The 24,169-nt window shown below is 39.3% G+C and overlaps 1 protein-coding gene across 5 annotated transcripts in view; it reads right to left on the bottom strand.

Annotated features, from left to right (window-relative positions):
* Positions 1 to 24,169, bottom strand: part of BMPER (BMP binding endothelial regulator) — a 156,946-nt gene continuing 132,777 nt past the window's right edge. For 4 of the 5 annotated variants that reach the window (XM_030009564.1, XM_030009565.1, XM_030009567.1 and 1 more), the window contains 2 exons: positions 13,804 to 13,934; positions 1 to 7,575 (listed from right to left, as the gene is read on the bottom strand). In XM_030009564.1, the coding sequence (XP_029865424.1) occupies positions 7,394 to 7,575; positions 13,804 to 13,934 (313 nt within the window). In that variant the 3' untranslated portion in view covers positions 1 to 7,393. Of the gene's footprint in view, positions 7,576 to 13,803; positions 13,935 to 24,169 lie in introns of those variants that run through there. The other variant, XR_003922744.2, reaches the window with a different exon arrangement.

The raw sequence follows: 24,169 nt of genomic DNA, 5'->3' as shown, positions 1-24,169 counted from the left end.
TAAAGATAATAAATATTAAGTTTATAAGGGAATAAATAATGTCTTTACAAACATACTCATCACAATCCTACTTTTACAAAATTATATTAGTACAATATTCTTGCAAAAACTGTATAGACACTCAAAGACAAGCCATGTCAAAGTTACTGCACAGTTTTACAGTTCTGTAAGATACGTTAGACTACATATTAAATTCAACAAAGGTACAAAATTGAGACATACTGAAGACAGAAATCTAGTAAAATTTTAAATAGATTCCGTATTTACATGAATGCACCTCAGGTGAAATCTGTTTAAAATTTAGCATGAGTAAGCAAAGCAATTCTAAACATTCGAATGTAAACATTCTGCAGTGATGCTCTTGAAACTACAGAGCATTCTCGATAAATTGCATATAAAATATTTCAAGTGACCCATCCATACATTAATGGCTTCAAACATCTATTATATGTGATACACACTGTAATTTTCCCTGCAGCTTCTCTTCCCCTTTATCACTTGCAGGGTAGCAGTCAATTATAATGAACAAGAAATAAAAAATAAATTAAAAAAAAAAGCACATCTTGTCTTTTGACATAAGTATTATTCTATGGGTTCCTCTGGAGTTATTCTTGATGCACACCAACATGAAGAAGATCAGGGCTCTATATCAGTCATGGTGGGGTTCAAACACCTGCATATTTAAACCCCAAACTAGCAAACAAACATTCAGGTGCCTAAGATGGGAGAAATACTTTCCTCCAAACTCTACTCATTTATTTCACTCCCTTCAAAACACAGTGAAATTTTAACTATAGAACTGCATCAGCACATACTCACTTCTGGGTTTTGATCCATATTCTGTAGAACCTAATCAAGTTTTTTCTATGGGTTTTGAATGCCACTCAATGATACTCATTAAAGAAGTTGAATACTTGCAGTGAATATAAAAAAAAACCACTCTAGTTTCTAAATTCTCTTTTCTTCATCAGTTTCTATATTCACTCTTCCTTTTTCCTTATTAATACCATTTATAAAAATTATTGTGAAAGTAAGTTAAGTACAACAAATTACTTTTTTATTCCTCTTCATTTATAAACTGTGATCTCTTGTCACAAATTATTTATACTGATTTGGGCTGCAGATGCTTTTATTCTAATACAGTGTTATCAGAGTTTTGTAATGAACTATAGCTGGAAGCAATTAGAAGTCTATAACTGAGGGCAGCCACACCAAGACTGTGGATTACTTCCACAACTATAAAGCCAGGAAGGTGCTAGTATGATCTCAAACCAGTTTAAAACTAGTATAGCTAGCAACAGTTAACTCACTGAAATTGTTCCCTACTTTTACCAGTGCAAAAGAAAAAAAAAATCAAGTCCAATATGTCCCTTTCTTTTAACAATAACAAGAAATAAAATAGGGTAGGAAATTACAATGTAATGTAAGAAATTACTATGTTGACATTGGAAATCAATAGAAAAAATTTCTCCAATCTTCTAAAGTCTTAAAAAAGAAAGCTTCAAAAGCCTTGACTTCTATGATATTCTAGCAGTAGATAGCAGCATGATCGTAAAATAGATCTATGTATAGAAATCATGAAGAAATAGGAAATATCATGAGGTTTAATATTTGATCCTGCCAGATGCTGAACTCCCTGGCCCTGACCCAGCAAACCATTTAAGCATGTGGTTAGAAGTCAGAGTGTATGTTGCCCCATTGAAGCAAACGAGGTTATTCAAAGTTTAAGCACATAGTAAAGTGCTTTGAACGATTGAGTCATTAAAGTACCAACCACTTACTGCCAGAGTATAAGGCTAAATTACCACTGTGAACAGGTTGTTGCATAGCTGTTCATTATGAGGCTTACATACCATTCTTTGAAGCATGCTTTGAGGCATTTCTTCACCACTGGATAAGAAAAAAATGTGGGTCTGTCTGGGGAGGAAATGCCTACATTCCCATCATTTCACTTTCATGTGCAAAACCAAATTATATTGATGCCCAGGTATAAGCATCACTTAGGGAAATACAAAGCACTATCAATGATAATGGTAATTATGCAATGCCACCCCCCTCCCACCACACATACACACTCCATTAGAGCCAACTTCCTCCTGTGTGCAGGGCTAGCATTAACTCATAACTTGCAATGAAAAGGGTAAAGTCATGCAAATAGCCAATGCTGCGTGTCATATTTAACATTGCTTCGTGTTTCTAAGATGCTGCTTGATGCTGAGCAATATTGCTGCCTGGTAAAAGCTGTGTCAAAAAGAAAACTTGTGCCCTCCTAGTAGTAGGTAGGTGGAACTTGCAATTTTATCTCAAAGCCAGCAACAAGACTAGTTATAAAAGTACATTTGTAGCCTTTGTTCTGACAGTTGTAGACTGGGAAATGATGTGTGTTCACTAAAACATATATCCCGGAGGAAACCAAACAGGTTTGTTGTGCTAGTGGAAGCATGAGAACCAAATTCTGCAGATGTTTGCCTCATCTCAGCCCAGGAAATAAGATCCCTTGCCTTAACTTTGGTGACTTCTTCTACTGTGATTTAAGGATTATGAGAGAAGTAGGAATATAGGCTCATAACTTTATTTCAATTATGGATTTGTATACCTACCAATATACACCTGTTCTATTCAGATCTCAATATACGATTCTGCTGTTGTTGGTTTGGGGTTTTGGGGTGGCTGGTGGGGGTGTTTTTTGCTCATGGATGTACTTTGCCTTTGTCAGAAAACAGTTTCAGTTTAGTTCTTACCATTTGAAGGGAAAACATCCACAGGGAAAAAAATCCTATTACTACTTTCTTCTTTCTCATTTGCCTCTTACCCTTATTCTGCCATCCTGCCTCTTTATTTCCTCACATTATTGTACCATCTTCATTCAAACACCATGCCATGGCCATCTGACAGATCAAGAGCTACGTCGTATTCATAGGAGAATCTTATTTTGTTGTTATAGACTCTGGTGCTCAGATGTCATGGTGATTATTGCACTAGAAATCCTAAGCTGTGCAACCACCTTTACGCAGAGAGAGAAGGAATTCTGTAATGGCAGCACAGTTAGGCCTTTGTTCTGAAAAATTTGCAGGCGCAGACTAGAAATTTTTCTGTAAGGAAGCAGAAACATCTCTCTTGCCACAGGGCTTTCTACAATGGTAAAATCAGGGATAGCAGAACAAGCATTTGATCAGCATTATGTAAAGTTGCTGTTTGTCAAATACTGAGACCTTGGCATAATGCCCCTTTATTCAGGACTGTTCCTGAAATACCTGAAACATCTCACCACTTCAGTGCTAAATGCTGTTGACTGCCTCTCTTTCCAGTCTGTCCAGCTGCAAATGCATGGGCTGTTATTCTCATATCCGTTAGTTCTGATATAACCTTGTCTGCTTTTGATGAAGGCAAAAAAAAAGTATCCCTGTACAGTCATTCAAGATCAGTCCAGCTATTGCAAATGTCAGGTTCTGTCAGGGGGAAGCCAAGCAGTGTCAAACCGTATTTGAATCCTATGTTCAAAAAAAGCAGAAAGCCTCTGATGAGAAGAACTTATGTATTTTAGGTTATCTACTGGAAACTGCTTACGTGATGCAAGGATGGGGTCACATTTGGGTAGGATATTAAGAATCTTTTCATTTTTTGCTCCAAGTGCATACCTTACTCTATAGAAGAAAGGTGTTCTTGGAAAATGTGGGAGTACCTACAGAGTCTTGGGCTACAATTCAAATTGCTCTGCTTGGCTATGGCTTGTCTCCATGGTTTATAAAACTCAATATATATGACAAAAATAGACACAATTGAAAGTAAATGAGGAGGAAGTAAATGTATTTGACCTCCACATATGCCAACCAAAAGCTGACTTTGAAGCAATGATGGTATGGGAGATATGGGACAACCTGGTGCAAAGCAGACCTGAGTAGATTGGTAAAATACCAGCTGACATTCCCCTGGTGATGTATGGCATTTTAGAGCATTTTCTATCCATAAACTTAAAAAAGGTGCATAAACCCAGAGCCGCATTTGCCCAGTGAAGTATAGAATATTAAATGACTTGCCAGGGAACACATAGCAGGTTAATGGCAAAGCTATTGATCCAAGTCTTTCCTTGATCCCATCCTGCATTACAGAGCTGTTTCTTAGACTTTCCTTTTGGATCATTCTTTGGTTGGAACCTCTGCTCCTTCAAATATATTTCACCTTACAAATTGTCACAAAGTTATATGCACCAATTGACATAAGCATAATCAAGACCAATACTTAGACAACCATCAGTTTTGCATGGTGAATATACCATATGTATTATCAACCTTATGCTATTATTAAAAACACATTACTGCATACTAAACACATTTAGCATACTAAAATTGCATTATCAGTGAATTTTGTTCAAAAATAAATCCCCAGTGATACGCAGGAAGTTTCCAGGTCTAGCATCCTAGGGATAATATTTCATGGGCTCTAGCATCCTAGGGGTAATATTTCATGAGCCAAGACAGCAGAATTAGAGATAATGCTGCACTAAGGAGGAAGATGGGCTGCAACCCAAACTGTATGAGGCCACTGTAATGCTGTTATTGATGTCATTGGGCTAGACTTTCAACTTTTGAATAGCCTGAAAGTAGAGAGGCAAACAGGAGAGCAGAGTGAGACAGCCCCAGCTGGGACTGATCTGGTCTGAATAGCTCAGTTGGGCACAGGGTAACTACAGATACAGATATAAAACCTGTGCCAAGTTGAAACTTGGGGGCAATTTCTAGAAGAGCAGAAATCCTTTACCTTAGACTGTACATGTGAACTGAGCAGATGATAGCCCTTACTGATGCCTTGAAAACTGCGGAGTTTGGAGGAAAAAGCTCTGCAGCACCAAAAGGGCACAATCAGACAGCTTAGAGAGAAAACCACTTTCCTCTCTTCCTCAGTCTACATCACTAAAGCAAAAAGCAGGGGGCTACCCTTAATTAGGCAGATGTGAAAAAGCTAAACCGAGGAACAAGTCCTCATTTTGAGATGACCTGTAGGTCAGGTTTTAAACTGAACCATTTTAAGATTTAAAAATAGAGTCTGTCCTACAGATAGACTGAGTCACTTCTTCACCTGGCATCAGTTAAGTGTTGCTTGAATGCAATCAGTAGACTGAGAGATCTGGAGGGCTCTCCCTTCACCTTTCACTCACCTTTATCAGTCAGGAGAAGAAAAGGGAAGGACAGTTCTATACACAGTTCATGTATGCAATTGACTTTGCCTGTATTTTTATTTTGGAAACTCTGAGCAGTAAGTAATGAAAACCTATCAGTAATGAAAATCTATCCTAAACTAGAGCTAGGCAAATAACCTTTTTAATGGTTTAGACCCCGTATGTCAGCATCAAAAGCTCACAGGCTGAAATGTTCTTCAGTCTAACTGATGCTTTAAATTATTTTAATGACTGCCATTTTATATTTTAACTCCTTGGACCAATTGCAAAATTGTTCTAAATTTCAGCTTCGCCATTCAATTATCACATGAGCCACATAAAACTCTTCTAGTTTCCTGCTCTGATGGGATCTGCACATTTGCAATTCTGCTTCCCAGTGCACTTACGTGTGCAGCTTTCAAACCCTCTCTTCCAGTAAAACCGAATTATTTGATTGTTCCAAGAAAATGAACACAAAGGGGACATAAAAAGATCAGGCTGAATTTATTTAAGATTTGGATAAACATCCATGGAATGCTCTGGCATTATTTGCCCAGCTCTTTTTAGCACTGTGGTGGTACAGCATTTTGGATAGTGTGATGCCTAAGCTAACCAGGCTCACTCAGCATCTTCCTCCAGGACAGGATCGCAGAGAGGTTGTATAACCCAAGTATGTTGCACCCACTCACTCACTGTAAACTCAGACCCTGCAAAACTTCCTGGAGAGTGAAGAATTAAAGGAGAAAATTGTTCAAAGCATTACAATGTGCAGTTTCAATGCAAGGCATAATGGATGTAGCCGTGTGGGAGGATATTACTTAATTACAAACCTAAATCAGATGCCCAAAGATTTCTGTCATCTCCAGAGACCGTTCCATCAGGCTCTACAAGAGGTTTTCCAGTGGAAGAAAAATAGCTCCCCCCTCCCTTCAGGCTTGAGAAAGTTGTATGGCTTTTTTAACGGTTTCTAATGAAATCCCATATTATTGCTTCTCCTCTGGGAGACTTCAAAAGTCATGCAAACTTCACAGAGCCCACATGTTCGTAAACCTCAAGCAAAAGACCAGTAAGGAAATAAATTGCAGTTCTCCAATTAGCATTTGACATTCTCTACTGTTTTTTGCTGGGTGAATTTGTCTTTCTTTTAAACCATGCTGATAAATTAAATGAGTTACTAAACCCGGCATTATTTCATGTTTTAAGGCACACTGAAATCAAACACTCCAATTCACAGTGGGATTTGCTTTCTGCATAGTATTTGGGGGAAATATGAAACAAACCCAGCAGTTTCCAACATGTTAAAGGGGCTAATATGTATATGAATATTTTCTTCAGGCTCCTTATTGTGTATTCACAGCTTCTGCCAAACACAACAACAGAGACAGGGCATTAGGATATGAAATGGGAAGTGGTCAAATTTTCAAAGTGAGCTGCTGGGTGCCAAACACTTTTGAAAATCTGGCCCCTGACTCTTTGGTGCCGTTCCAGAAAGAAATATCTCTATGTTGGCAGTTGGCCAACCAGCTTTGGAAATCGTTTTGCACAGTTATTTCAGTAAAGCATAAAAGCTGATCCTCAGCTTTCTCTGCCTGATTAAGCACTGTCACCAATCACTATGCAGCTCCAAGGTACGCGTGAAATATTCCTAGATAAATCCTCCATCTCCAGAGAAATGTGTTTCCTGTACAACTGTAAATCCAGGTTCTGTGTTGAAACTAATCCAGTCTGGCAGTGCTATGGCCCTAGAAAAGTTTCCTCAGAAACAACAAACTTGTGCAATGGCAAAGTCATCCAATCTTTTCATGCCACTATATTATATTAAAAACACTTGGTTTATTTATACAATGACTTACAGATCAGGGTCCTAGAAATAATAATACATAAACTTTATAGCAAAAAATATACATATAATAATTCATCCTTCTATGATATATAGAAATGATGTATATTTGTGTGTGTGTACATATATATAAATATATGGGTTGTACTTATGTTTAGGGCACTTGTGTATAGACATGTGTATCTACATACACACAGTATACATTTATATATCTTTCTTGGTGCCATGTCTGTATACATAAACACACATAAATACACACACAGGAGTATATTTACACTCTGTGAGTAGATGTGTACTTTGCAGAATCGGCACACAAACAGCTGGAGTCCTTCGCTGACTGTGAGCATCAAAGGGGTCAGTGACCACCCACATCAATGTCCGCAGAAAGAGAACTAATGTCATCGCTGTGGGCACAGGACTGGCTTGATGCATCTTCCTTTGTGAAGAACTAAATTTGCTGGACAGTGGCACCCTGCAACGCAGGGCTTGTTGCATGGGCCAATCTCATTCCAGTTGTCACATGTTTTGACACATCCTGGACCACAGGTATCATAAACTGCACCGTGTTTACACTGGGTGGCTGAAAGGCAGTTAAAAGGAACAAAATATGCATATTACACAGAGTCCCACAAGGAAAGTTACATATCTGTTTGCTTGGTTTCTACTGCAAGTATCAAAAAAGCACATTTTGGTATGATGCTCATCTAGAGGAAAAAATTACTTGTAAAGAGATTCCACTATATTAAATGCAACACTACTTTACATCACAAATATAAAGGTAGCAAAATTTCTAATCAAAAAGGCATCAAGTTCCTAGCAGTCTTGAACTTTTTGAGAATTTTAACACAGCTGACAGTATATAAGGCTTTGGCAAGGTTTCTATCTACAAACTTTATATATACTTTATCTATACTTTATATTTAAGGCTTAACTTTGTTTATGTATTTGTTACAATGCCTTTTATCAAAGATTCCTGAAACATTTACAAGGACAGACAGTTATTATTAGTCCCACTCCTACAGAAAGAAGAGGAGAAAGGAGAGTCATTCACCACATCAGACTTCCTGTTCCTAAGATTATACATCAAATATTGCAGCAAATCAAAACAATGCTGTTAATTCAGTAGCACCATTTCAAAAGCAAAAAAAATTTTTTTTTAAATCAATTATTTCAATGCTTTATGCTATTTTTACCAAGGGATCACTGAGAATGAGGATTCTTGCACTTAATGATTCCAGTATCTATTCATTGACTTATGTAGTTGACAGTTCAATGCATTTCCAACACAAGAGACCACTGAGGCCTCAGCTAAAAGCACTATACCCCCTCCAGATCAATATTTAAACTCTTCACATTTTATATCCTGCCTTTTTAGTATGGAGAATAATATATGGTTCGATAGCAAATGAAAGTCCGTTATTCTTTCTAACGTCTGTGCTGATGGCAAAAACAAGTACTGATAAAATAGTTTATAGATGGTAAGGGACTCTCAAGCATCCAGAATCATCTCTTGCTATTTACAGAGAGGTGGTTGCATTGAGAAGGTTTCTTCCATTTTGAGAGAGATTGAAGGTCCAGATTTTTTAAGGAACAGTTCTGTTATGGATGGAAAAATGCTGTTTTGTTGTGAGGATTGGCCTTAGAGTGCCATTACAGTACTGTTAGTATTCATAAAGAGAAAATAGGCAGAAATAAATTGATTAAATATGTATAATCCATCACAGGATGGAAGTCTTAGTGCTAAGGCATCATAAATTTAAGGGGTTCCTCTACACTAGTAACAAAGTGATCTTCAAAACAGCATCAGCTTCTTACAAGTTTTACTTCTTATGCATTTTATCACATTCATATGTATGTGAAAAGTAGCCCTGAAGAAAGAAGTCCGGCAAGAATGCATACAAAGTTCTCAGGACACAGATATTAAATAAGCAAACAAAAAATTGGATAGTACAGCAGAAAATGACCCTGGAGTTACAGAGAATCAACAGCTGAGTATTAGATAGATATTAGATATTAGGAAAAAAAAGCTTTCTAGCTTTAAGCATGAGAAAGCACCGGAGCAAGCTACCTAAAAACTCTGTGAGACATCTTTTACTGAACATAATTTTAGAACAGGTTTGAAAAAACATCTTTCAGCAATGTTCAAGATAGTCTTATTCAGCTTGTGGGTATAGATCTTTTGAGAACTTTTTTTCAGCTTTACATTTCTATCTTGCTCGGCATGATAACTTTCATGCACATTGAAGAAGGAACAAACAAAAGGAATAACTAAAATGAAATTTAAATGAAACAGGAAATTTAGAAGGTGGGAAAAACATGCAAGCAATATTGAGTGTACAGTAAAATGTTAGATTCACAACAAGCTCTGCACTTATGTCGTGTGTTAAGAATAGAGATTGAATCTCTGTAAGAGGGGAAATGAAAATGTGCAGAGCTCTCAGGAGCTTTGCAAACAATGTATTAACTGTCTAGAAAAGTAGACCAAGATGTTCAAAGACAGATAGTGACTGTCCACACACAAAGTGAATTACCTTGAGGGGGCTGTTTACTAGAAGCTTTTGTCCCTCTTCTCTGAGAATGAGTTTCCCTTCAAAGGATCTCTAATTGACCAACCACAAACTGAAACACTAGGCTTCAGCACATGCAGTTTCCACATAGAAAGGTCTGCAAGCTTCAGTTTTTAGGCTGCACAGGTTTCATCCCACAAAGCTTTACTGCAGTGATAGCTGGCCTGTTCGTTCCACCTGAGCTCTGTTTGGTGCCTCAGCCAGTGGGTTTGAGGAAAGTTGGCCAAGGTCTCATTTCCACTTCCTCATCTCTGCCCCAGAGCAAATGAGAATATATTACAGCCTGCCCTTGGCAGCCGTGGCATCTGTAAGTACTCCCCAGCTCTGCTCTATCACACATTTATGTGGTATGTCAAAACACCTCCTTCTCCTTCAGATGTTGCCATGCAGAAGATATGACGACTTTTATTTTCTGCTGTAGGCAGTCTATAATGGCATTATTAATTTGCTGTCAAGGGAAAAATTAGAAGAATACAATGGCTGCTGTTTAAGTTCCTTGGATGGCTTTTATTGTTGAGCGCTTCAGTTCTTAACATGTGGTGTGATTGATCCAGAACATTCCACTTCATCAACAGTTTAAAAAATAAAAATAAAGACATTCTGCAGCAGGCTTCCCAGGGACTGCTGAAATGAATCAGTACCATGTAAACATGGAAAACAGAAGTGATGCCTTTGCACCCGTCTTTTAAGGCAAATTCCTCTCTTAAAGAACTGAGCTCTGTTAGTAATAACTTCCTTAGTGCACTACCAAAAACAGTCAAAAACCCAACCCCAAAGTACAAAAGTTACTAATAATACTGCATTTTGCAATGTTACCAGTCACAACAGGATTTTTCCACTCTTATTCTAGAACATGTGTTTGGCATGACAGATGTGAGCTTCCTCAGACCGCTTTCTGAGCTGGCAGGATGATAGTCAGCTCCAGTCCAGAAGCCATATAGTCACATAAATACAGCACTGTGCCTGAGTTAATAAACCCTGCCTAATAAGGCTATACAGTTTTCAGACCAGAGCTGGTTTATTCTAGCCAGTTTGGCAGTTTCACAGAGAAGGCTTGTATCTGTCTGCGCCTGTCTTTGTAGACATGGCTGTAATTATTTAGGAGGAATTCTTGTTCCCCAATACAAAAGCTGAAATACCTAGCATGGAACCGCTGAAGGATTCCCTTGGTGAATGATATCTGGTAAATCTGATTCCACAGAAATTTCTGAGCTAATATTTGTGCATCAATGAATCATCCTGCTGCTTCTGATGGTGTTGCACCGTTTGGGCTTTTGAGGTGTTCTGTAGGACTTTCAAACTGAATGTCACTCATGGTGCTTGCAATTCAAAACATCTCTGTCTAGCACAGTAGAAGGCAATAGTTCTGGGCACTGACCTTCTAATGATACACTTGTGTTAATCTTTTCAACTTTCAATTTTTAATGAGTTTCCACGGAAAAGTCAGAATAGCCTTCTGATACATACTCACATGGAATAAAGCAATTAAAGGAAAGCAGCATATAACAGGGAAAAAGAGTGACTTTGGCCAGACAATTCTACAGCAGAGAAGAGGGGACCCAGGAGAGAAGAATCAAAATCAGATATACACTCATCCTCCTCTAGTTCAACTGATCACGTAGCAAAAAGATAAAATTATTCAGTTTTTATGAGGCTGTTGGAGCATGTCAGCACATCAGTGCTACCATGTGCACTTTGCACTTTATTATAGTCCATATCTGCTTTTTCTTCTTGCCTGTGTAGTCATGCCCATGGCAGGGAGTTATTGCCCTCTGCCATCCTTGAGTCTTCTTTCTCTCAGTGCCCTCAGAAATTCAGTGTTAAATTACTATGGCCCAAGGCCTTTCACCACTTCAGTTTACTTAATTTCACTTTATAAACTGCTTGCTTAACCTTTCTTGGGCTAAAAAAAGTCTTTTTTCTATCTCCTTTCCTTTTCAAACCTCTTCCTTCCATTTGTGTCCTTTCCTTTCCCTCTTGCATGTATCACTTTTTCCTATTTCTTCTTTCCCTCACACTGTCTCTCCTGGTTTTTTTTCTTCTCCTTCACACATCATATTTCTTTCTGTGCCCATCCTAACAGGTCTCACTCCCCACTACTTCCCATGGAAACCCATATTCCTTTCCAAACCTTCTCAGTTCTGGTGCAGATCTCACCAACCCTTTCCTACCCTAACCATTTTCCTTACTCATTAGCTTCTTCTCTTCACCCCTCCAGTTAAATGACAGCTGACATTCCCCTTACCAAGCCATCCTCAAAAGACAGCAAACCTTGAGCAGCAGTATTTCACAGAGGACTTAAGAGGAGGGTATGCTGCCTCACTGGGGGAGGAGGAAGACCATGTAGGGAACACAACATGTAATTCAGCCTCCTGAGCATCTTGTTTGGCTGGCTCTCCAGACAACACAATCTTTCTAAAGATTATAAAAATGAACTAAGTGTACAGCAATCAGAGTAGAGGAACTGGTAACCACACAAGATCTGGTTTTATAACACACAAAAGAATAATTAAAACCTAACTTTACTAATAAGGATACTCCGTTTTCATCAGAACACAGCTCTTCCAAGTATCCCACCAGCTATGAAATGTCAAGCAGGAAATGGAAGTCACAGAACGCTGAAGTGTTATTACAGATACATTGTTTCATACCCAGGAACTTTCATCGGTAATTAGGACACAATAATTGTAACTACAAGTTTTGGGGAGAAAAAAGTAAGCTACAGATTAAAATCTTGATGCTGGCCACTGGTAACATTGCAGTGGATGCACTTTAATGCTTACTGTACGATTTACAGTAGAAGACGGTGCTACTTGTTTGACATTGGATGCTAAAGTAAGTGTTTTGAGGCTACTAGACCATATGCAGCTTATCTATATTTTCTGCTTAACAAGATTTCCCCTTTCCCTTTAGAAGTCTGCGCTGAGATTAAAAAACTCATGTGGATTTAAACACTTTTCATTAGCTTTAATGGAGGATATATGTTTAAATTCCTTCGTAATGTTCTGTCAATGACTGATTTTGCCTTTAGAAACTTTTCTTGTCTTTGGTAAAATGCCAGAAAAAATTGTGAAAAGCCTCAATTGGTTAAGTCGTGATATGCCAACTATAAACTCCTTAAGGCAGGGACTGGAGTTTTTATTCTTTTTACATCATCTGCCACAGTGAGGTCTCAGTCTGAAGTGCTTTGGTCAAAAAAAAAAAAAAAAAAGTTAGGATGCTTGTTTCAGGTTCTGCATAGATCTGCTACCAGCTCAATAGATTAAAATTACATACATTATTACTGCTGTCTGAGACCACATCCTTGAATAGAGCTTTCACTTAGTGACACCCTGTTTGGATTGTTCTGTTCCTTTATAAGAAAAAAAAATGAGCCTTTCGGGAACAGTCAATCAAATGCAATTTGCTCTGTCACTCACCCATCTCTGCTATTGTGCCTTCAACAGAAAAGGAAATTGAAGTTGAGAGAGTAGACCATGAGCCACACGCAATCACCAAAATGGACCACAGAGTAATAGCTCTTTGACCAGCACTGAGTATCCTCTCATTTTTTTTTCCAACTACCGTCAATTGCTTTACATAAATCTGAATAAATTTCCAGGCAAACTGATGCCATTATAGAATGTCCTAAATTAATGAGACCATCATCAGGGGAAATATTCATCTGCAGTATTGCATTTTACTTCAAGTGCCCATGACCACAGGCCACCACTTCTCATGGAAACAATTACTCACAATTACTTGCAATTAATGCAGTCCTAATCACACAGGGAATCTAGTCCAAGTACCAAAATTAATGCAGGTTTGCATTTTAATATTCCCTTTAAGTACATTGTCTCTTCTTCCCTTGTTGAACCTACTGCAGTGATATATGCATGTTGCCTCTGGAAATAAAACTGTGCTTTAGCAGGAGGTCAAAGGAGTTTAAACGTTATCTGTAATCAACTGTTTACATATCCTGAAAGAAAAACGCATTTACTTCTTCCTGGAAGTACATAAAATTAAGATAGGCGTCATTGGAGGTGAAAAGTTTTGCAGTGAAATAAACATTTCTAATATTTGATGGTTGAAAATCTTCCCTGGTAAGGTCTTTCTCTGTAACTCGGAATGCCACTTCCCTGCTGGTGCAATCCCAGTCCTTTCTGGGCAGTTCATTTTTGATCCTCTGCCACCAGTAAAAGGATACTTGCCTGTTAGCCTATGCACTGGCTTACAAAAAAAGCAGTACCAAAACACTTTACCTGCACAGTTCTGCTCCGGTACCCACTGGACTTTAAGCCCTTCCCTCTGACAGGCTCGGGCGTATGCCAGGAATGACTCGCAGTAGCAGTTTTTATGGACTGGGCACTCACACATGTCTGTCACACAGGACCTGCAGAACAAAGCCCCAAAACAGATAAGTAAGGAAAGCTTTGGCAGATATCTGTCCAAGGTTTGGACTTGTTTACTTTCCGGTCACATGGACTTCAATATCACAGCAACTTGTGCTAAACAGCAAGAAAGTTAAACATGTCTCTGCTGTCACATCCCAAGGGCTCATCTCTTTTTTGATGTGCTGCTCTCATGCAGAGAAGTCTCAAGAGCACCAGAGAGAGAACCATGCAGAAATAGGGAGGTGAGAAGACCCAAGAAACATCAGGCAGAGAGGACCAAGACCACAGTAGGAGAAGGCAAACTCCATTTTTGCAATGATTTTGTGTGAACACTTCTTTCTTATTCCCTGGAAAGTAATAATTTAATAATTTTACCAATAATAATAGCAGCAGTGTTAAGTGGATGACTTCTGCAGGTAATGAGCACATGCCCTTCCATGCAATGAATGAGAAATGGTGCCTTCTCTCCAGGTTACCTCCAGCGTCTCCCCACTTTGAAGGCCCCAAAATAGCTATATGCCTGTTTTCTCAGCAGCTTCACTACTAAATACCAGACTGTAAGAGACTCCAAAGGAGCAAGGGTGATGCAGCATAACTGAGCAGTTCTCATGCTAGGAAATCCCCCAGGCACTTGTTCATACCACCATATTCTTCGATTGCATAAGATGGAATCACCACAAAACATGGCAGGGAGCAAAGCTGCTAACATGGCCCTAAGTGAAACTGCTACTGCATATGTCACCACTGTATTTCAAGTTAGCTCATCCAGAACGTGTGCCCATTTGGCACAGACCTAAAATATAACTGGCAAGAGCTGGTGGATTTGCATTCAGCAGTTTCTGCATATGCAAAGTGCTTAGAGGCTTCTGCAAACGCAGCAATGCAAATTCAGAAATGCCAAGTATCTACTGCTCTGAGTGGAATCATTAGAAGGCAGGGACAAAGGAGCGGGGAAGACATACTCGACCCTCTGAAAATCACGCCCTCAGTTCCTCTGCTTTCCACTGAGGGTGCTCTGTGCATGCACTTTGAGTGTCAATGGGCCCCCTGCTCCACGCACATTCAGGGACTTCTCCTTTCCTGAGAGGACAAGGCAACTTTTGTGAGAGGCATAAATCCTCCAGAAAGACCAAGGGCTGAAGTAAAAAATGAGCTCTCTATGTTAACTGCTCTTGCTGTGGGCCAAAAATTCAATTGTCTATAGGAAAAGGATGGATATAGGCTTAATTTTCCAGAAACTTTCCCTATAGCTGAATAGGTAACAGCTTGGAAAAGGTGTAAGCACCTTAGTCAAAGTAATCGGGAGCCCTAATGTCCATACAATGCTTAAGAGTCATTGGGAACCCTTTATTCAAAACTAGGAGAGAGGATTAGTGATCCTTCAAACACAGACAAGCTTGGTTTTTGCATATCCACCAGTGCCCCTTAAGGAGGAGTATTTCACCTTGCCGAAGTCACTGGCTATTTCAGTGACCATTCATATGGTTAAACCTGACAGTTCTGCTTGACATTTCCATGAGCTTTCAATCATTTTACTTTCAGTGGACCCCCAACATGAAATTACCTAAAAATTCACTGTGACAAATGAGCAACCTAAGTGCTAATGTAAAAAGGTTACCTGTCCTGCATTTACCAATATATATGTACTGTGGATAAACAGAATTGCTTTGGATCAAATATATAACATGTTCATATTTACAGACCAGTGGTTTTCATCTGAAATAAGTTTACTTTCTAGGGACAATGTAATTTTATTTCACTTTAGTTCTGCGGTTGGTCCCTTTACATCTTTCCCAGTAACAGATGTTGCTGTATGGGTATCACAGCTGATAGGCTGCAAGGAACAGATTAGCACAACATCCTTGGCATTGTTTGATGTTGTTAGCTGATAAAAGACCTTGTATAAGCACAAAGGGTCACCTTTTTACATGACACACTGAATAACTTTACACTGCTTCCTTTGGCCACAACATGTTTGTGATGTCTTGCTAGCATCCCTGCAGCAGGCATTGCTCCATATACCCCACACCGTTCAGGAGGTGTGTGTCTCTCATTTTACAGTGAAGTAGATGGTTGTTTGCTGCTGCAGCAAATTATTATCACAAAAAGAGTCTGTAATAGTCTCCACAGATAGAGTCCATTATCAAGATACCATTTCATCATCTTTTTGTTTCTGTGCTAGCCTCCTTCATCAATCACATTTTACTGCTCTCCACTGAGATTTAGTTATTATTAATGCCCGCAGTGTTTAGGGATGCTTGCCAGTGCCAGGTTGGCTACATGTTCACTGACTTCCTGCCTTAGAAATTAGAAAATCCTAAACCTGAGGTGCTTCCTCTGCTTTTTAGAGCATAAATACATTTTTTTACCATTACTCAGAGGGGGGCACCACCTCCTGCACTGAGTCAACGCACCTACAGCTACCTCAGGTGCTTGCATCAGGTCAGGAAATCTCCAGGCTCACTGTCAATCACCCAGCCTTTTTAATCATTAACATGTTCATGGCAAGGCTGGCACTCACTCTGACAAAGCCTGGGCATGGTCTGGGAGATTAGGGAGGCCAGGGCACCATTCCCAGTCTGCAAGAGGGCAGCAGTGCTCTCTGAGGGTGCAGAGAGTTTAGCCCCTACATACACGTGAGTGACACTACGCCATTAACCCTGGGCATTGAAATGGCCTTGGACATCAAGACAGGCTCCAGAGTGAAACATCCCCACTTTGGCTGGGATCAGCACTATTTGCAACAGTGTTCAGCATGGGTGTCCACTAAGGAAGGTAGCATGCCACGTACAACACAAACAATCCTCTGATTCATTACACACCTAATTGCTTGTGTAATTTTTATTTTCCTAAAGTGTTTAATCCTGGTGACAGCTGCTGGGCTCAAGCCCTAGGCTTGGCTGAGGACCAATCATCAGACTGGAGTGGTTTTATTAATGAATTACAATTGCTAATTGTTTGTAAGGTTAAATTAATTAATTAATTAAGGTTAAATGAAAGATGAGTGTAAAGGAAACTATATCCACAATTGCCAAGCGTAGTCAATCAAAATAAAACCTTCTTTTTTTTCCTAATGAAATTCCTTGCTGGCAAGTTTAAGGCATTAATATTAATTGTAGTTAGATGGATTGGCAGTTGGGGGAGGGGGATTATTTTATATCACTTCTGAAATCAGCAGGGAGCAGGTATGCAGTTCGTTTGTTAGCCACTGCAAGAGTCAAAGGGCAGTTCTGGGAAAGGATGTGGAAGCAAAAATGTTTGTCCTCTGGGGGCTGGCTAATGAGGAGATGCTGCCCATGGCCCATGGGCAAGCTTTGACTTTGGGTCTGTATTTTTTTCAAAACTGTTTACTTCTTGCATTTAATTACACTTCTTACAGTTATCGTTGTTACAGTTGTATGAGAGGGCTATTACAGGATGCTTTACTAGGTAAATTTAAAAACTGATTCTTGTGTGCTGTCCTAATCCTTTCCCCTTGCAAAAATCTTTGGTATTCCTATAGCTTTTTTTTTTTTTTTAACCCTCTCCAGTAATTGATACATTTCAAAAATTACTCTGTGCTACCCGATTCCACCTCCTTTTCATTCCTCCTTTGAATCTGATAAATAGATTCGGTGGCACTAACTGCCTGTATGCAGAGGCTTACCTGTAGTCTAATCTGACTGGACTGTTCAAGCAACAGAAAAATATACTTTTAGTAAAACTTTGGAATTGCGCCAATAATGAAACCATACTGACAAGTTACCATACTGCACACTAACAGAGACTTCAGGTCTTCCAAGGTATTGTGACTCTACCAAGACCAAAACATTTGCTTAACTGAAGTAAAAAACATATCAGAAGCTTAAACACCAAAACATTACAGTAATATAGAAGTAATCCCACAGGAAAACTGCAGTGCAAGTTACTTATAAAATGAAGCCATTTTACCAGCTATGGAAATACAAGATACTTCAGGCAGCCTTTAGCTCTGCCCTTAGTGAAATCATATAGAGATGCAATGATGTTGTGGTCCAAAAGAAAATTACATTTCTTTTAAGGACATATTTACATTTCTAAAAAATACCTGGCTGTGATAGTGCACTTTATCTGGAGTCTCTGCTCCGAGTAAGCACTAGAGCACAGCCAATCTCTCAGTCCTCAACTGGTACCAAGTGCCTCACTGTGATTCCTTCTGATGCTGTCTATGCTGCCTGGAGGGTGTGTGTCAGAGATGGCACTAATTGCGTGTGTATAATCACAAATGGTTGCAAGGGGAAATCCATGAAAGTGAAGGCATCCGGCAGCTGTGGGACACACCCTTGAAGGAGACACACACATATACTCTGCTGCCACATCTTCAAAGTGAACTCTATGAGTACACTCCTTCAGCAACTGCCCTTTTTCACATTAAACCATGGAAAGCCTCCAAGTCCCACAAAGGGCAAAGAACTGAGTCCTGTGCTACATGCACTATTAAAAAGAAGAAGAAAAGATCACAGTAACAAAGCCTACAGCCTTAGTCTGTGCCACACAGGATTATAATTGCAGATGTTCACTTGCTGAACATGAGCAGTTCCTTTTCCTTTGCAGCTCACACAAATCCAAAACCAGAACCAGCCATTTTAGGAAGGACTATTTCTTTTTGCCTTCTTCTTTTCGCCTTTTTCTTTTCTTCATATTTCACAATAGGAGTGTGATACAGTGCATTTTTCAAACCTTTTGGTACTTTCAAGAAGTCGCTCTATGCTGATGGAAAACACTAACATCTTTCTCTTTCCACCAGTAAGTCTCAACAGACTTTACAAAAGCAATTAGAGATACTGCATCACTACATCCATTTTATGTATGTGAAGAGGCATAAGGTGGTGAAGGGGTTTGTCTTCTATACCTGGGATAAGCTGTACACTTGCAAACTCCAAAGTCTGAAGGGTCATCTGCCTAGAGAGGAGGCTTAATTTCCAGCTCCATCATCCTGTAAGGCAGACTTCTTGGGGTAACTTCTTCTTGGGTATGCCAAATCAGAGTTTTTGTACAAGCTTGGCCTAATTCAGTTTTCCTGATCCAAAATTAGACCTCCTTTCTCTTCCTTTACAGGAAAAATAAAAGCCAATGGCTTTTGTCAGTACTTATGTTGTTACAGGAAAGTTTGTTTCGGCTGTTTTTCCTACAAAGTTTCAATGACTTGCCATTATTTATGGCCCCAGCTAGAGAAGTCATTTCACAAGGTAAGAAGATGAGAAGATGAGCCATATTCCGATGTATAATGGAAAGGCTCATGCTGTTGCTATTGCAAGCTCTCTCTTGTCTGTATATGCATGTTTAATCTTACTGAAGTATTGAAGAGCTGGAGACTTTTTTATGGATTTGAGCGTTGAGATCAGAGGCTTGAGATCATTCTCTCTTTCTCCAGAATTTACTAGTATTAATGCAAAAGCAGCAAATAACTCAGGAGGAAGGTAATTCTGGAGGCTGCTGAAAACACAGAAGCCCTTACATCTATTGCATATTTGTTCAAAGCACTTGCCTGGGGAATAGACTGTTTCATGCAGCAAAGGCAGTCATTTTCAAGGATCATTTCTTCCAAGACCAGGTAACTATATCTGCACTCTCTCTGTGCTCTTCCCACACATTATAACAATGGTAACATTGCCTTAAACTAGGGATCTGGTAAAGGCATCCATAACAAAGTTAAATCATCAGTGCCCTGACCCGTTTCTCTGGTAAGTGGGAAAATGCCCAGAAAAAGTGGCTGGCAGCATACATGCACTTTGTATGGAGACTCCCCCATGGTACAAGAACTCCCACACTGCTGAACTCGCTCCAAAAATACCCTAAAAATGTGGGAGCAGAAAGGGAACTCACAGCTCATCTTCGGTGAGCAGTGCGTAGCAAATCTACTGCAGGCATATGCTTTCCATGGGGAAATCTCATTCCTATAAAGAGAGCATTGGCCATAATGCTTGAGAATATCACAGTTGGTTTTGGCAGATTGCAGAGGAGGAGTTTGCAGTAGTAGGCATTTGAATCATGCATTCAAATTTCATCCTGATCCCTAATTTTTGTGCAACTTTGAGTAACCATGGACTGTATTGCCACATGGAGTCAAGCAGAAAGAAATGATAAAATATGCAACTCCACCACAGGGCAAGAGCTGGATGTGATCTAAGATTTCTAGGGCATAGCAGTCACGTTACACGCACATTGAAGAGTCCTAATTTAACTCTGAGTGCCATTGTTCCCACTCCAGATATTGACTTGGCACTCAGAGATAATTAAACAGAATCTTACAAGATATCCACATCCAACCCTGCTTTTCCAAGGCACCCTTCCAAAGCAGTTATTTAGAGTTCAGTCAACTTGGGAAAATGATACTTTAAATACAAGTGGTAATTATTGTTGGTAATTTCCAAAATAGCAGACAGACAGCAATTCAATTTTGATTTCTTTGCATATCCAGCTCCTTTAAAAAAAGTCAGAACCCATACTTTCCTCACAAAGGGTAAGCAAAAATGGTATTTTCCAGACACTGAATAAATGAAGGTCCGCATAGACCTCTGAAAAAGCATACTGTGTTGCACAATATCACCATAAGCCTATACTACGTACTGCTAAAAGTATTATCCCAAAGCCTTTGGATAAAGCCAAAAAGAGTGTTCTATGTGTATTTTTAACCTTTATATAAAGAACATGCTGTGCCAGAATTGCGTTTTACTGCCTTAACCAACATTACCCACAAGAATATGGTAAAATGAACAATGAAATGTTCTGGAACATTTTCTAAAACTGCATAAAATTAAAGTTCTCAGGACAGCACTACACTACCCTGACACCTATTTATAATCTCTCAGAGTATGTGGTAGCAGTGGTAAAGGCACTTAAAAGGAGGGAAGGAGGAAGAACCAAATAAAGAATGAAACAGCACAGCAACCTTCCCTACTTCTTTCTTCATGATAATTCTCCTACTAATCTGTCAAGTAAGCTTTTTGTATCTTGTGCTTGGATCCTTACAGGCATCTGTGGCTTTAAATGTTCTTTCTGGTCCTGAGAATGGAAAGGTTGGCTAAAATCCCTCCATGGGGAAATAGCTGAACTATGACTGAGGAAGACAATGAAGCCCCATGCTGGGGTCCAAGAAGCATCTGGTATGACTCAGAATATTTCCTAGAGCTGAAGGTTACAGTACAGTTGAGCAGCTGACTTGCCACCTTTAGAGAGAGTGTCTTTTTGCTCAAGAAACTCCAACGGAATATAGAAACGCCACCCACATCCCTGGAAGAGCTGAACCCTTGCACTCCCACTCACTTTCAGCAAGTGGGAGAGAGTTTTCACCTCCTCTTCTTCTGTTTCAGTTGTGCTGGGCCATGCAGAGTTTAATCTTTAAAGTCCTGACATTTGAAATAAATAAATTTCTGTAAATAAATAAATCTGTATGCATGAGAACTCAAGTGGTTTGAGTTTGAGTTCACATGTAGCATACACCTTGAAGTGAAACAGTTAAAAAACACTTCTCTGTGCACATTACGTACAACTTCGTATACAGAATTATTGGAATAAAGAGGACATACAGCTTAAGTTTCTTAACACATTTCAAACAAGTGCCCAATATCACACTGAAATGTACCATAAAAAAATGTTTTCTTTTACTTGCTTACTTAAGCAGTATACATACAATTTGTTCCACCCTCTTTGGTGAGATTACTGCAAAAAGGATTTGGCTGCCTGTATGTTGTGTGATCTGTGGTTTATATATCTGGCTGGAAAATACCAGGACCATAATAACCCTGCTGTAAAACAGACAGAGTTTCCAAACTCATTATAAAGAGGTCATTTGGAATAAAAAGTTTGGACCAACAAAAAGATACAGAGGCAAATTTAGGAGTATCACCTGGAACTTGACACTGAACATTCAAAAGCTAGAACCTGGTTTCTGAAGACATGTATTTCTTCAGTTATCCACAGTCATCCACTTGCAAATACCCATCACATAGGTAGTAAAGATTACATTAGCGCTATGTCTAATGCTACTTGATATGGCTTATCATGCGTTTATGCAAAGCTTTCTGGTGAAAAAAACTCTAGATGCTCTATGGGTTTAATATTCAGAAAAAAGTGACCTCCTAAGGGATCTTCTACCAAAAATCCCATCTTTCATAGGCCCAGTGGCCTGAGTTCTACAGCCTATGTGCTCATCACTGATTTCCTATGGCAGAGTGTTTTGGCCAAATTGACCTACTTCGTGTCTCCAGAACCCCATCATTTCCCCTCAGAAGCCACAACCTACAAAAATTCCTAAATTTCAGAACTTCCTGTTTTGAATTTCTTAAGCCAATAAGATTCCTTATTACAGATCCTGTTCTGACATAATGCAGCAGTATTCAAGCTACTTCAACAGACTGCATCAGGTGTGTATATCAAGTCTTTCTTATAAGAGGAAAAGAAATGGAGGATGTCTTAGTGGACCTTCTTAATATCCACACTAGGATTCTACATTTCCATTCACTGCGTCCACACACTTAGCTTAGCACTTACACTGCTAATGTGAATTTGCCTTATGACAGAGACACTCCATCATAATGGAATTTTCAGTGTCCTCTGGCATAGCTACTATGGAAAATCCATCATCATTTTGAGCTTTTGTGTTATGTAATTGACATAAAATTTTATCTTTTTCTCCATGTCTAGACTTGATTTTTAAAGAAGAGTCCACCCAGTCTCCACTTCTTCAGGCACAAGTGGAGACTGAACTGTCATATCTTATTTAGAGACAGGAAAAACCTGTCATTTCAATTCAATTTAAAAAAGACAGACATGTTTTAATATCTAACTTTTACCCTTCAAGTGGTACTTTCAATCAACAGTTAAACTTTGTTATTATGTTTCATACAGTACAAATTAACATGGCATAGACTAAATGAATCTAATATGACTGCATCAACTTCCACTCTAGTAGACAGAGAGCCCATTAGTGTATTCTGTGTGATAGTCCTCATCTAATAAAAGCCAGAGGTTTTTCAGGAGCTTATAAATATCCTAGATAGAACTTCAAAAATTATTGAGAAGTTTTGAAGTCATGGCCCTACAGAAACATAAACCATGTAGATATGCCAATAGCATATTGCCATAGTCATGAGATAGACCTATAAAATAATACAAGATTTAAATCTTCTAAAATAGAAACAGATCATCTCCTTCTGTCTACCGACAAAATATATCATGGCCCTGCTACACTATGTCATAAAAATATGTCATATCCAATAACAAGCACAATGAAAACATGAAGCAGGAAATATTTCTGAAGTGTAAACATAAACTGAAGTTATCTTCAGCTTTTGATGATGATTCACTGTATATATTTCCAAGGAGGTCTTGTGATATAATAATAAACAGGCTGGCTAGTTTAGAAACTCACATTCTTAAACTCTGCAGAGCCCAATCCCTGGCTTAACCCATATAAAATTAACTCCAATCAAGCATATTTTTCCTCTAGGTGGCTGCAGAGCATTTAAAAAGTTGCTGGCTCCGGATGGAATATGGAAGAAAGAGAGCAAGGAAAGAGCAGATAGGAGACCGCTACTTAGAAAACAGCTTTCTGTCTCATCTTGCTCCCTTTACAAACCAAGAGCCAAAATCTCATTTCAGCAAAGTCAGGCTCACTGAGCATGCCACCTTCCAGCCTGTCGCATGCTCACAGTGCATATCATCTCAGAGGTCTCCCTGTTTGCTCTTCATCAAAGATAACTGCTAAAACTAGGACTTGCAAGAAGTAGTGTAAGAGCCAGCTTACCTGAATTGAAAAATTCAAAAAAACCACTCTGTTCCTTCTTTTATGGCTTCCTGTGTGGTCCTGGCCCAGACCCATACAGACATAGGCACGTAAAGCATGATTTAGGCAGGATTCGAACACCTGAATGCAAAACTGCAGTCCTGGCTTTGTTGCCCTGACCCCCATGAGGCTGACCTTTTCATGCTAGATACTTTGTTCCTTCCTTTACATTTCCTCAGGCACTTCTGCTTTTGCTCTGCATGTTCTCAAGACCATGTGGGCACTGGCAGGCATAAGCCTGACTGACACCCTGACAGTGAGGTCCTCCTGCCCACCGAGGAGGGCTGTCTTAAAACAGCGGCAGTGCTGCTGTGGTCCCATTCAAGATTCAATAGACAAGGGGGAGAGGGTGAGCGTAACAGTTTGATAGTGATACAGAACTCAGCCAGGAGGCAGAGACCTGGTTTCTGGTCTCTGGTCAGTTTGACT

The sequence above is a fragment of the Aquila chrysaetos genome, chromosome 3, assembly GCF_900496995.4.
Source record: "Aquila chrysaetos chrysaetos chromosome 3, bAquChr1.4, whole genome shotgun sequence".
NCBI classification, from domain to species: Eukaryota; Metazoa; Chordata; class Aves; order Accipitriformes; family Accipitridae; genus Aquila; species Aquila chrysaetos.
Note: the sequence above shows the minus strand (reverse complement) of the source record. Positions and strands in the feature narration are given on the sequence as shown.